Source organism: Netta rufina, assembly GCF_964035555.1.
Source record: "Netta rufina genome assembly, chromosome: 9".
NCBI lineage: Eukaryota > Metazoa > Chordata > Aves > Anseriformes > Anatidae > Netta > Netta rufina.
The window spans coordinates 6,849,380-6,864,920 of NC_140132.1; the positions used below are offsets into that span (position 1 = coordinate 6,849,380).

The following is a 15,541-nucleotide window of genomic DNA, read 5'->3' on the forward strand; positions in this document are numbered from 1 at the left end:
GTATCCAAGTATTGCTCTGGAATATAGAGAAAATCAGTCTGTGCTCTGTCAGTCTATCAGAGAAAGTCCAAGGCTACAGTAACTCATGTGGTTTATCGGTTCATGACAGTTAACACAGCATATGTGAGCATACACAGACATAGCACTCCCTCAATATTTGTTCTTCTACTGGAGACCACCTACAGTTTGAATGAAAATAAAACTATTTGAAGAAGGTTTCAAGCAACATCCTTTTGTACTTACAGGTACAAGAAACAACAAGACCAAACTGTGCCTCAACCAAAATACAGACTTTCACTTAAACAGAAGTTAAATATTTTCACTTTCCTTGCCTACAGTGGTCTTCTACGACACGCATCATAATAACTAGTGCTGTTAAAAACTAAAAACATATCCCTCTTGACAAAGCTAACAAATTTTTCTAGTGGGCACATTGGCTTGCTGGAACGTTTATAATAATCCTTGCAAAATGAGGTCTGGAATGTGACATCAGCACCATTGTACAGGATGCGGATAAAGTGTTCTTTGGGTCTCTTCCCATCCTGCCACAGCTCAAAAACTAATCTGGCAGCGAATCGTGGAAATCTGGCCTCTGTAATGCCCAAGGCACTAAGAACAGGTGACAACGTGACATCATGTGCAGAGTAAAGAACAAATACTTCTTCTTTCTTGCCTTCTGCAATACGCTGCAGCCGATTAACAGTCTGGTTGAGAAGAGGATGAGTGGCCAATAGTGCATACAGGAAATAAAGTTTCTTTTCCTGTCGTTCTCTCTCATCCTCCAACTGATGTCTTTTGATTACTTTGAAGTGTTCCATACCAATGCAGCCAGTTTTGGTACAGGGAAAACTGACATTGTGGCAAAAATAGCACAAGAGAGAATCTATTGGGTTAGAAGCTCTCAGCTGCCTTGTGGGAATGCCAACTATCTTGGCCATATCCACATATATCTTCTCCAAATCATTGTTCTTCACCCGTAAACTGTACTGCCTGCGCTGTTCCTCTTCTAGGTAGTGGTTTCGCATAGGACAGTCGCAGCTTCCAGAACAAAAAATGGTGCTCCACTGATGCCTCATGTAAATTTTCTTCCAGTCAAAATCTGGCAAAAAACTGTAGAGCAGCGCCAGCGCACTCTGCAGGGTTCGACTCTTTCCCGTTGTCTCCAAGTAGAGCTGTTTTGCTGTCCAGTCGCTCAGAAGCAGTTTATGTTTGTTTATATAAATTTCTCGCAATAGCTGTCCATTTCGCAAGTGCTGTACAACGCCTGAAAGAGAATTTTCATTTTTATTAGTTAAAACACATGATTAGATTCTTCTGAGTTTTAGAGGAAATAAAAATACAGTTATTGTCCTACTGTTAAATGCATGGTTAGTTAAAAAGTTATGAACTGGACTTCACCCGTGCTCGACTACTATGAAAACCACAGGAAATTAGATACATGCTATTCTTTCAGTATCTCTTGGACTCTAGGAGCTAATCTGACATGCAGATAGAAAAAGCTAGTTCCATAAAATTAGCTTAAATCTTTAGCAGTTTAATATTTGTTCTTTGGACTAGAAACACAGGACTAAATGGATGTACCATGACTATAAAAATAGGACAGTTATGACAGTAGATCCAGACTGCACCTGAGTCAGCTTTCCAGACAGGCCGTGAATGCTGGGCTCCCTGCGCATTTATAGGAGGCAATGGAAGTACCAGCAGGCAGGAAATGAATACACAGAATGTAAGCCAGCATACAAACTCATAAAACTGTACAGTGAGGTGTGGCAATGGCATCAGGCTTCCTCATCTTCCTTCAGGAAGTACGCAAATTGCTTGGGAGTTCTTTATTAATGCTGTGGCTTTCCCCAGCTGGAATGGAGGAGGGCATATATCCTTCTCCTACACCAAAACCCTTACTCCAGAATACACCTTGCTTGGATTATTCTCTCACAGCAGCCAACAAATATATCTGAACCCATTACACACCAGACCATTTGTATAAATTTCTCCAGGCAATAGGAGTCCCAAATGCTACCTCAGTCCAGCTGTGCAGAGTGATGAACCCCGTTTTACATGCAACCTGCTATGTCAGTGGGAGTTATTTAGCAATCTCACAAGACGCCTCCTGAGGTCACTTTGCAAGACTTAACACTGATGCCTAACAGGTATTTCCTCTAGAGGGGCAAGAGAACATGAGGATTTGACAGGCATTTTTTGGACTCAAAAATATAGGGGAATCTCTGAAAGACAACTAGCAAGAGGGAAATGGTAGTAACCCCCAAAATCTTCGACACTGATTTCATTCTGTCTGGTCTCTAGACCTGTTGACTACTCAGATCCATTGCAATATGCTCCTTCAGCCACTGGTACTTAGGAAAAAAAGACTAACAGTTAAGGTGTGGGAAAGACTAACAGCAAGGTGTGGGATCAAACGGAACAGACCAATGTTAAAATTGAAAAGATGCAGGATAAAAGTACCATTAATGCAAAGTTTCACATACATAACAGAAGAGAAAAATCAACATATGATTAACCCTTTTCACAATCACATTTCTGTCCAGTTGTGCAAGAGTTATATTTCTTCATGCTTATGGGCAAGCACTTGTTATTTCTGAAGCACTAGTGAATACATTAAGAAGAAGAAGAGCAGCAACCAAATACACTGACTTTGACTTCTATCATCAGTTCAGCTGGTTATTCTGGGTAGAAAATATGAACAATTCTGAGCTGCGTAACCTCTGCAAATCTGTTTCTTAAGGAGTTATTTCTATACCTCTCTCATGCTTACCTTTTGTTCCCCTCATATTTTCCATCATCTGCTGACAGCAGTCCCAGATCCTTCCCAAATGCCCCTTTTACCACAGCCCTGTTCCCAGTCTGCCTCTCCAGTCCCAGCCCCCTTGTCCCTGTCATTAATCCCAACAGCCCAGCACCACAAAAACCCAAGCTCTTCACATGCTTCCTTCTATGTGCTCCTCTCCCTGACTGCAGCACTTCCAGTTACCTCCCATCTCCCTGCTCTCTTGGTGTGGACAGACTGCATGAAGCACACATTCACTAGCAGAGGTCAGCAGCCTCTCTCTCAGCAGTACTGAGGAAGTCTCAAAGCTTCAAGTGCTGGCATTTCTACCCTTTCTCCCAATAACTAAGTTCATCAGGAATGACAGATATAAGTGAAAAACTCCATTTTCCTGTGGTAAAAATATACATAAAGAGGCCAGAAACCAGCAGCCCAACAAATATCAGCTCAGCCTCCTTAATGCTCGTGAAACTTTGTATAAAGCTAAGGAGAAAAAAAAAAAGCAAAAGCAAAAAAAGCAAAAAGCACCAGATGTTAGAAATAGTTACTCTCCTTCCCTAATACAACCATCAAATTTGTCTGCTACATCTGAATCTCTTGCAGTGGACACAGTCACATCACAAATGAAAACTGGCAACCAAGTGTTCCAGTGCCCTTCTGACTCGCTAACTCATCAGCAGGAAATTACCAGGTCTTCCTCAGGAGGGATGGAGCAATGTCATTTTTCACACGGGTGACAAAGCAATTTTGTGGTGGAGGGCAACATCAATGAAAGTTGCTGTAACTTGTTAAAAATAAAGTTAGAAAAGATGTCAAGGGTGATCAATCTGTAACAGAACGCAGGCAGGCTACACGATAATGTTCAGTTTCTAGAACTGCCACTACTTTTCTGGTAGAGTTTAATACTTTATTCATACCCCAGCAAAACCTAGGCTATGACCAACATGAGGGGCTTCCCACAGAAAAGCATTTATTTCAATATGAAGAAAAATAAGAGAGATGGTTTCAAGTGGACTGTATTTACAGAGCAGAGTGAAATGTAAAGGTGATGTGGAAACTTACCCGTCTGCGTAAGCTCTCCCATCTCGCAGAAGGAATGGCTAGGGTAACGAGGCAGGCTGCTGAGGGTACCATCCATTTGGGCTGCAGACCCTTTGGACATGTGTTTGATGAAAGCTTCCAGCTGAGGATGAGAGGGTTTCCTAAAGAGGTAAACCAAAATGTGAAAACTTCCAAAAGCATATGGAAAAACAGCTCAGAGAGTGAAATATTCTAAGAATGTCAGCTCAGAAATTTCATGGTGAGATGTTATTTCCCACTGAGACAACATCTGCTCTTACTCAAGACTTTTGCAAGCATGCAGAAGAAATCTAACCACTTAATACCAAAGAGTTATGGGGAGACACATGTCTTGGCATGTTAAAATTATGATACCTTTCAGAAAATGATTTCTTTATTTTTTTTTTTTATTTTTTTTTGAAAGAAGTAACACTTTTGTGATTTTTAAAAATTTAAATCCTTGGGGGCAAAAAAGAACAAACATCCAGTTTCTTTAACGACACAGCCAAAAGCACTAACAATCTAAAGGGGTTCAACTGACCAGTACTGTAAGTAGGCGATCTTGTGGGAATTCTCAAGTTTTGTGACATACAATGCTGACTACAATCTCAGACTTCAGGCTTCAAATCGAAAAGCTTGTAGCCTCCTCAATCACACGAAACCTGCAAAGTAGTGTCCAGTGGCACCAACTGAAAATAGAGCCCCCTATTTTGGGGGTTGTACTACTATCCAAGAAGAAAGAGTCCAGCACTGCTGGACACCTTAAGTGGATAAGATTAAATCAAACTAGGTCCTAGGTTAAGAAAAAAATATTTATGGACTACTTAACATAGCTAATTCACACAGCCTCCACGGTTGATAAAACATGATAGAAAATTAGAGATAAAGAGATGAATCTGATGAAACAGCAACACCAAATTGTCCATTTTATTCAACCTTGTTGAATACATACTACTTCAAAAGCAGTAATTAAAGTTGCCCATATGATCAAACCGCATTCTGCAAATGTAACTCAGACTTCTGACTACAGACGTGAATACCATCTCATTAATGGCAACAAAATTTTTCAAATCCAGTACGCTGCAAGTGCCTGTGCAAGCACTCCATAAACATCCATTCCATCTCCCCTACTGCCAATGCTGCCTCTGAGCAAAAAAGCACAGCTTAGGCAGAACCACCCCTCTGCACAGCCGTAGCACATAACACAACTTCATTCCTGCATTGTTCCTCAAACACAGGATTTGCTAAAAAGAATGTTATGAGAAAAATATACATACATACATATATATATACATATATTTGCCTCTTTAAAATGCTTCCTTCACACCCTAAAAGAACAAAACAACAACACCACAAAACAGTAGTTTGAGCCTTTGCTAATTTGACACTTCAGCAATGACCTAAAGAACCTGGGAACACAGAGTACCAAGAAACCTCTGTACCTGGCCAGTGCCCCAGACAGCATGGCATGTCATTGGCACGGTCCTTGGCAGGACCAATGCAGCAATGTGACCACTTTGCCCCTTTTTGCACACGCACAGATAATCATTGCGGAAAGCTGGCTTGCCCAACACAGCTTGATAGAGACTGGGAAGAAAAGGCTATTGCAGAGCTCCATAGCCTTGCCCTGAGAATGCTGGATTTTCACCCCTGTATTTGAGTTTATTGATTTTAATGCAAAAGTAATAACAACAACTGACTGTAAATGCCCCCACAATGCAAGGAAACGATACAATTGGAAAAGAGGATACAAGCAAAAAGTCCAGGTTAACTCACTGAAATAGAATCCAAGCCATTGAAAGCATGTTTAAGACCTCCTGAACTGTTTTGCAGCCTTCAAATACAAGATCGACTCCAGTTTGTTGGTGCTTAAAATGGCATATGCAAAAAATGCTCCAAACAATGCAATCAAGAGGGATTTAAACTGAAAATAATCATAATAAAAAATCTGACCCCACTGTCACAACAGAACTTCACCTAAGCAGTGTTTCATTTGTTAAAAGTCAACACTTAGATTTTACAAATAATTGAAAATGCATGACTTAAGTCCCCAGACAACAATACACATAGCATTGTACTTCAAGACTATCTTTCCCCACCCCAGTTAAACACTATTATTCCTTTTTCACCTCTCCTCTGTGAAGAAATGTTCTGTGTTATCCACACACAGGCAGAGGTACACAGCCACCTCCTTACTCTCGTGTAGAACTAAATCAGAAACAGTACAGCAATCCATTTTTGTCCCAGATGGTTGCAATTTTAATTGGACTTTTATCCTGAACATTGATCTGTTTGTTTGTTTTTTGATGTTGCTCACAAGAAAATTGGAAAAAGTATTATTTTTTTTAATTTCCAAGTAATTTGGAAAAAAAATAAATTTTGTCAAAGAACTTTTACAGCTGTCGGGGCTGTATATTTATTTCTCACATTCACAATTTGATAGAAATATGTTGTTTTGATACAAAAGACTCAGATCTAAAGAAACTTCCTGAACTACAGAAACCACAAGAGGGAGCAACACAACTACTAAAGTGTAAGTAAGTGTCTGAATATCTTGGTCCTGACAAATTTTGATTCCATGCTTACATAGAAGAGCCAACAAAGAATCTCTTAAATGAGAAAGGACCTACTACATAGCTATGCCCACAGCAAGTATATACAGGACATCTCATACAAAACAGTCCTTCATTCAGCAGAAAGGTAGGCCTTTGAAACTATGTCATCTTACCATTTTATAAAACTTGAACTTGCCAGTATTTAATTTACCTTCATGAGAGAGAAGAAAACAACAACAACAAAAAAGGACAACTATCAAACTTACAACCTTCTTGAAAAGAAAATGTTATTCTAAATTTTGGTACAACTGCCAGTAAGACAAGGGTTAAACGAACAAAATGAGAGGAAAACATTCAAAAGTTTGGGATTTCTTTAATTTTTTTTTTTTTTTTTAACTTCAAATTAAAAGGAAAACCAGTCAAATTATATTTTAAATTCACAGCTGCTTCTGTATAGTATGATTTTAATAACCCAAAAGAAGATTAATACTTGAGAAGCAGAGCCATGTAAAAGGATTTGTTGCCTTCTGCATCAGTTGAGGCTTCCTATTGTACAAAGCACACATTACAAAGCTTAATCCAGTTTCCAGATGTGAATTTTAAAAACAACTTCTTGGGCATTTTGCTATTTTCACAGCCCAGCAGTGAAAAATTAAAGAATTAAGTTGAGATTATTAAATAAATCCATTAACAAAAGGCTTTTTAAGCTTATACAGATACAGCACATCTGTGGCTGAACAACAGAAAAGTTTAGATTTGTTAAACTTTGCACTTCGTATAGCTCTAAACATGAGCAAAATGTCAACCAATTTTCCTTATTGCTTTACCTAATTAGCAAGTTCTGCAAATACGTGCATGAGAAAACAAAACAAAAAAACAACACAAAACACAACAAAAGCTGCACTATCCATCATTCTGCTTCATTTGCTGCTTAAGTTACAAAAAACTGCATTTCACTGGAACCAGACCTAGACCGATGAAAATCAGCACTCACTTGTGGGAAGGAAGAACAAAAAGAGGGAAGAAAATCATTTATCAGTGCACTGCAAAAAGATCACTCTAAAAAGTGTCAGGCAAGTCCAACTAGTATCCAGAACTTGATAAAATTTACATTCCAATGTATTAATATAGCTTTTCATATATGTATGTAGATGCAAGTTGCTTAACTTCATAGCTTTTATTTATTTATTTAAAGTGAGCACAAGTTAAACACATGCTAGCAGAAACAAATTAAAAAATTGACCGTTAGGCACATTTCTGTACACAAAATGAAAGCTTACTACTTGTTAAATATATTTAAGGGAAAAAAAAAAAATCAGACAACAGAAGTACGAGCCATTCTGCCTGAATGGGACAGACATCTCAGGCTGTAGTACACTTCTGTTCCTGATGTCATTGTCACATCTGCAACACAATTCTGAATACACCAGCAATTCTCCTGATTAACCGCATAAAGCTGAACAAACAATTCTTGCTGTTAAGAAAAATAATTTTTTGTTGTTGTTGCTACACCACTTACTAACTAACAAATGACTCCCCATCCCCACCCCAAAATTTCCCCTTTATCCAGAATACGAATCCTGCTGTTGCACTGGCCAATTTACCGATGCCGCAGGAGACAGAGTATCTAGGCAACACAGCTCAGACTGCTGGGACCGTCTGAGCTGCAAGCAAAGAAAATTACTCAGTTGTATAGTTGAAAAGACTGAAATATCCTTAAAATTGTATTCCCATGTAAGTTATAAGAAAATAAAAGTGGATTAAAAAGACACCTACTGTAATTTGCTGGACACTATGACAGTAGATTTCTGCACTTGGGGATGTATGAATACAGTAAGTATTTCAAATTTTGTCAGAACAGGGAATGGCTTATTATTTAACATCACTAGTAATAGCCATACATTTTCCTGGTTTTGAATTTTTATTTCCTATTTTTCACAAATGTTAAATTGCCTTTTACTTCATTATTGCATAATAAAATGTTTATCTGTAACAAAACTGAGGATGTTATTTTTTGCTTGAATATTAAATTCACCTCGTTTTTTTTTTTTTCCTTCAAGTAAACACTGGAGAGTAGATCCCAGATTCAACAGTGCAGTTTTCACACACTAGCATTAATGTGGACCAATATTTAAACCCTTATTCAACATTTAAGTATCTTATTTCATAAAGGACTTAAGAAGCTTTAATATTAAAATATGACATCATCTCCTCATTGCTACACTGGAGCCTGTGTAAGTGAAAAGATAAAGCGGTGCTCGGACTGTTTGAGTGCATGGAAGCCTTTTTTGGTAGAACCATTTCTCCAAGCAAAGGTATCTTTGTTTAATAAGTAAATAAATACAACTTAAAAATATTTTTAAAAAATCAGCATGAAGACAAACGTCTGATTTTCCATCACCTATGCCAGACTGGAGTTAGTTCACTGAGCAAGAAGAAAACAGTCTGTGCTTCTCAGGGCTATTTGTCCCTGGACCACTCAAAAATATATTACCAATGATTTATATTGTCTATTTGTGAAAGTTTTTCATCCATTGTAATCCTTTCACATTCTTTCCTACCAAAGCTATTGGAGCACTAAACCACAGCCTTATTTCTATTGTGTATAATGAAGTACAGTTTAAGCCTTGTTTCAAACATGATGTTCAACAAACCACAGCATTCAATCTGTCCTCTGACTCATTAAGCTTAATACTCCTTTGAACCACCTACAAATTTGAGGCTACAGATCTATGAAAATTGCAAGGTTAATCTAATTAAGATGAAGTACGGTCTTTAAGAAACAGATGTGGAAAGATATTATCTAGAAAAGACTACATGCAACTACAGTTTATTTTTTAATAATTGCACAAAAATAGAAGAGTGGCACAAATAATATAACCTCACCACCATATCAGGTGCTACAGATAGACAAAATACATTTGTCAAGGTTATGATTAAAAAAGAGATTGCAATAGAAGACTAATTATTGAGACCAATTGCTAAACAGTCATTTATTTAAAAGCTAAAATGGAATAGTTAATCCAACAAAAAATGACCAGTTAGCAGATTACGGATGCTTATCAAAATTGAGGAGAGGTAATCTTTTTATTCCTCTTACCTCTGTTACTGCACAGTGCTGTCCTCTGACAGCATTGCGCTCTGCAACTGTGCAGGAGATCTACATGCCTCAGCAAAGAACTTGTGGTCGTGGACATGATTACACTAGAGATAGATTTTTTTTCCCCATAAGAAAATCTCATTTATCTATGCAAATGTCACTTTTTTTTAAAGCAAACATAGAATTTGCAAGAGCTAAGAGGCCCAATCTTCTGACAAAGAGCTGCAGAAACCTCAGCATGTCTGTCACTGGGCAAGTAAAGGGATGCCAGGGACACACCAAGCTTCCGACAAATGAACATCACCTCCCCGTAGTTGTGTCACGCCGGATTGCATCTGCTAACTGCACCAAAAGCAAATCCATTTGCTCTTCCACTTAAAAGGCAAAAAAAATATTTTTGTAACTCCAAACAAAAGCTTTCTGTGAAGTTTTCTGTGCCTTCTGTGAAGGTCAAGTAGCCGAAATAATTCTTAGTCAGAGGACTATACTGTTTCTCTTTTAGAATGTAAGTGAATGAAAAGAGCCACTAAAACTAACAACGGATTACAGTAGTCTGCAGAAGAGATCCTAAAGACAGCATTAGTATTTGGGGGGGGGGGGGGGGGGGGGGGGAGGGTTGTTTATTTGTAGAAGTCGTGCAGCTTGTACATCTTTATACCAAACTTTCCAGTGATCTGGTCTACTTCACTCCTCTTCCGAGTCTTTAGAGAAGTCAGAAGAGGCCCTGAGATCTTTATTCCCCTGACTGTGGTCTGGTTCATGCTTTAACCTCAATCCACGTAAAATCCGCACCTGCTTTAGCTCACAATATGCTACTCGCCTCTCTCATGCTTTCCTCTTTCATTTCTTGCAAGTTTCAAGACATGCTCATATTGAACCTGAAATTCAAATATTTGTTACTAAAACTCGAAGAACATGACAATTAACCCAGCATACTATTAAGTTATAGCAGTCTTCTGAAATCGTTTTAGCATTTTCAAGAAAACATTTCTCCTCTATCTCAGATAAAAACCTGAGAGAAGACACATAGTGTACCTGTTATTTCTAACACTCAACACGTAAGGTACAAAGGGAAGGGAAGTGGGAGGTTAATTTATTCCCTCAAAATCAAACACCACAGTAAACAGATTTTCACTAACATCATTCTAATACTTTTCTTGGAGGGTGGGGGGAATACATGTATTATTCAGTTCCCCTTGGAAATTTACATCGAGAACAATGGAAATAATATTAATTGAAGTTTTAGGTGGAAGGAATCTCCAAAGCATTTAATCCATTTGCTTATATTCATTCCACACTTGTATGTCACAATCCATAATTCGCAAAACCCAAGTGTGACCTCAAGGCTATTCTGCATATCCATCAAAAGTCCATGGGGCTGTAGCATAATCTGCTTAATTAATGAATTCCATCAGCTGAATGCCAAGTTGAATAAAGAAGTATGCTGCTCATATTCAGTCTGTTATCTGAAACTAACATACAGAAAGCTTAAACAAGCCAGACTTTTAATCAGACATCTCAACGTAATTATAGAGCATAAAGAAACCTCCAGTTCAAAGGTAGCAATTCTATAGCTTGTAGCACTCTCAATATAAATACATTTACAATCAAGCACCAAATTTACATCATAAAGGAATATAAGCCTAACAGCCAAACACAGCAAATAGTTTCCTGATGTTAAAATAATAAATATTCCATCAAAATAATGATAGAAGCCTTAACAACTGTATCTTTATTCAGAAAGGTCAGCTTTAACCCATCAGGAAACAATGGTACAGAGCCAACTCCTTTAATCTTTCTGCTGTCCTTTCAAAGTCAGCCAGGAGATTCATAAACTTTGTTCTCAAGGAGACAAAGTCTTTTTGTTCTCTACTCATTTTTACTGGTGGCACATGGTAGTGGATATATGATTTGTACATTGATCTTCTCATGCTTCATAAATTAGTAACAGCCAGGGTCATCTATACTGCTGGCCTCCGCACATCCTGAGGCTGTGCCCTCTTAACTGCATTACTTGGCCACTCTTGTTGGCAGTGGCAGAAGCTACACTACTGCCTTGCCCTTTTGTGGATAGTTGTCCTGATTGCATGGCTTTCACGCTGTTGTTGCCTGAAACTGCAGAAATACCTATAAAAGCTTTTCCAACAAAAACAAAACCGAGGTCTCATGTGGCACTGTAATACTGAGAAACACCGCAACTCATCCAATGTTGTCACACCTCTGCAATAAAGATTTCTCACACACATTCTAACATGACAGATACCGAGTAAGATCAGAGGATCAGAGCCTTTAAGAACTCCAAAAGGAACCTGGATCATACCACTTAACTTTGTGCTTTATTCTGAAAATAATCTCACCCCTCAGAGGAGGATCATTAAAAATGTTACCACAGCTATTAACAAATTGTTCATTTTCCATCTTGTTAAATAAATTAGTTGGGCACACGACTCTATGGCTCAGATGTCTGTCTGCAAACTTGGTGTGGCGTGCTGCATCTCAGGCAGGCAGCGAGCTTGCAGCGGGTGCAGAGCACTGCTGGGGTTGGGCACCTCTCAGATCAATTCAAACTTCTCTTGGAGGATGTTTGAGAATGCCAATTCTTGACAGAACAAATATTTGGTGGAAGTTGAAGTATGAATAAAGAAGAAGAGTCAACATAAAAGTAGGTGAAAGGTCTTTAAAAAAAACTGAACTACATTACAAGTGACTTGGGTCTTTATACATGCAAAACTTTTTCAATAACAGGAAAAAAAAGTCCTTTATATTTGTGTTCATGACAGGCACTGGAAAAGTACTATCTTTTCTAAAGACTTTGATACTTGCTTTAAACAGTAGATAATATGAGTACGTATATACACTAAAAATAACAAAATTAGAAGCTATTTTTATCTTCTCAATTCCAGTGCCATGTTTGCTATAAAAAGCAGATTTCTTCTGTCTACTTTTCCATGCCATTTTAGTCTTAAGAAGTATTTATTTGTATATATTATATACAGAAGTGTATATTCATGGAATATTGTATAAGACTAAGAACAAACATAAAACATGTAAGATTTTTTTATTTAAAAGCACAGCTCTTCAATAGAGGCTTAATTTCACTAACAAAATGGAGAAGAGTATTACAGCTCAGGTGCTACTGAAACTTTGCATCTCTGTATGTGCACACACACGGGTTAAAACTGCTCAGCTTTCAAGCTTTTGTAGGGTCACCCCCCAGCCACAACAGTAGCTTGGTCAGCAATACAGCTATTTCTCAATTACATGTGCCAGGATAACATTAGAACACTGACAACAACTGAAGACAGCACTGCAACCTTGCAAATTTCAGGATCTTTATTCACAAAGGCAATTTCTTTTATCTTTACCTTTTTAAAGATAAAATCACAAGCGCTCTCGATGATAGGAGGCTACTGAAATTCTAAGGAAAATGGCCCATTAATTTATCAAGACAAGAAGTACGTACTTGATATATCTAATACTCAGAAAAGCACTTTCAGCATGCCATTACATTTTCAGCTTGACAGAGCAAAGCTACTTCTGAATAATTCTACAAAAGAAAAGCAAGAACATCATCTCTCTTTAAAGAAAGAGATTCCATGCTTTTCTGGGAAAAAAGGTATTTATGGTAATATCAGCACTGCTTTGTATAGCAGTAGATCAGGAGGCCCACTATGCTCTCTCCCTTAGTAGTGCATGCAGGTACACAAATTGGATGCAACTCCCAGTCATGGAAAGCTGCACACCTGATGCTGTTGAGTGAGCAGCAGTATAAAGTTGCCAAGAGATTTTATTAATGTCTGATAGTTTTTCTTGATGTTTTTCCTTCAACTGTAAACATTCAGTAGGTTCACTGGATAGTCCTCTATTGGGACAAAAGTAATGAAAATACCACATATCCTACTTAAAAAGAGAAAAACACAGGTAATCAAGCAACCTAGGATGACTCAAGCTGCCAATCTTGGTCCTGTTGCTTTCTACTGCTCTGCTCTACATCTTTACCAATGAAAAGCTCTAAACAAGAGAGAGAGGTTCTTCTAGAAGAAGCTCAAACTGATTCAGGTATCAAGACAAGCATCAGCAAACTACAAAGATATGATGTTGGACAGAAGCATGATACACTGAAACAGAAAGGTAAGTGACATTTTAATGACAAACAAGTATCAGATGTGTGACAGTGTGAGAATGTTAGCTACAGTACACCTGCAGTTTTCAAATAGCAAGCAGTTTACTTTGTTTAACTTGCATTTTTATCATTAAATTTTTGTTTCACACTTCCCTAGGGGAAGTTTGAGACAAATCATTAATTTAAGAGGAAACTCCGAAAACCTATGTTTATATTACTTTTTCTTTTACTTATCAGAAAACACAAATATCAATTTTCCTGTGGTAGTGACCCAGACATTTTTGTGTTCACACAAAAGGAGACGTATAGCTGAAATGGAAGAGATATTTTCAAACAATGCAATAACATTTTGGAAGTGTCTAGAAGCTTATCTAAGAAGAATGGTAGCCTAAATAATTAAGTAGCTTTGGCTTTTTAATAGAAATTTATGGAATTTATTCTGATCAGACCTGGTAATAATTAACAGTTCCTGTTTCAGAGGAAGTACCGTACACCAGTCACACAACTTCCCTCCCCGTGCCAACTTTCATCCACCACAATACACAAACATCAGAAGCCACACCATGCTTTAAGCTGCAGAAATTGTTTCTTGGAGATGAACAAAATAATTATCAAGCAAACCATGCATTAAGTAATGGTATAAGCCAGAAATTTTACCTGCTAGGCTGCAATGTACAGTCAATATCTGGTCTTTTTGTCTTGGGAATGGCATATAGTGGATACCTATCTCCATGTCGAATCAACACTTGAACTGACACTAGTTTAAAATAATGAGGTGCATGACCTGAAGCACAAAAAAAATATATATATATATATAAGAAAAAACATAGGTATAATTAGTGTTAAAATGAACGAAAAACCCCAGAAGGGATGATGAGTTCTTGTCACAGGAAAAATTATACAAGACTTAGGTACTCAGCACATTCTCCATACTACACCCAAAGTCCCAAAGCCATACAAGAAATTATTCAAGCACTGGTCTCAGCCAACATAGTTAGGCTACTCCACTTCTATGATGCTTCTTTCCAGACCCTTAATTGTAATGATGCATTTTGCAGCACACTTAATTTGGAGCTTTTTGATATATTAGTTTGTGATTTTATGTTAGTGGGCTATGCACATGAGGGAACTCGTGCTGCAACCACCATAAAGAACACAAATGTGCCTTCAAGGTGACTATGTCTAATGGTTTGGAGTTCCAACATGAATACATTCTTTTTGTTTGGGATTTTTGGTTGGTTTTGTCTTTTTTTTTTTTTTTTTTTTTTGAATTTTAAGTTAATTGTTTTTCAGACAATAATAATAAAATTTGCAGTGCAGCTCACATGTAATAAACATTATTAGTTCAAACATTAAATACCTCTATCACTCCCACCCCTTCCAATTTTCCAATTTTAGAATTCCAGTTGACCATTGACTGGAAACAGAAAACACTTCCAAAAATCAAATTATCAAAGGGGATATTAAAAAAAGCACAGTGCATTTTGAATGTGCTAGCATAACTCTTTGACCAGCTGGCATTGGCTGTACCTTGCTTCAAGCACTGAAGAACTGATGATGCACAAAGTCATCATTTCCACTCAATTATCATTTGCACGCAGAAAGCTTACCTTCCATGCTGCGTTCAGCAATGGTAGGAATATTGCAGTAAACACGAGCTTCGTAAACAGGATCTATTGCAGGAGGTTCAGTTAACAAGTCAGGCATTATTCTTTTTCGGCTCTTAGGATTCAACCCATCTTCCTTGATGGGGTTGACCGGGATTAAGTGTACTGAAAGACACAAAACATGCACAATTTACCCTTAAGGACATATAGAACTATGCCTTTAAACAAACAAACAAAACAAAGTAATTATTCACAATGCCTATGGTTTCCATGAAAGGATTCCACTCTAAAATATAGATTTTTTGTTTTGAA

The 15,541-nt window shown here is 37.7% G+C and overlaps 1 protein-coding gene across 2 annotated transcripts in view; it reads right to left on the bottom strand.

The window, feature by feature from the left end:
* Window positions 1-332: 332 nt before the first annotated feature.
* PXYLP1 (2-phosphoxylose phosphatase 1) overlaps window positions 333-15,541 on the bottom strand; it is a gene marked incomplete at both ends in the record, with an annotated part of 36,173 nt that continues 20,964 nt past the window's right edge. For both annotated transcript variants that reach the window (XM_084292369.1, XM_084292368.1), the window contains 4 exons: window positions 333-1,264; window positions 3,848-3,987; window positions 14,280-14,406; window positions 15,233-15,394. In XM_084292369.1, coding sequence (XP_084148495.1) covers window positions 333-1,264; window positions 3,848-3,987; window positions 14,280-14,406; window positions 15,233-15,394 — 1,361 coding nt within the window. The remainder of the gene's footprint in view (window positions 1,265-3,847; window positions 3,988-14,279; window positions 14,407-15,232; window positions 15,395-15,541) is intronic.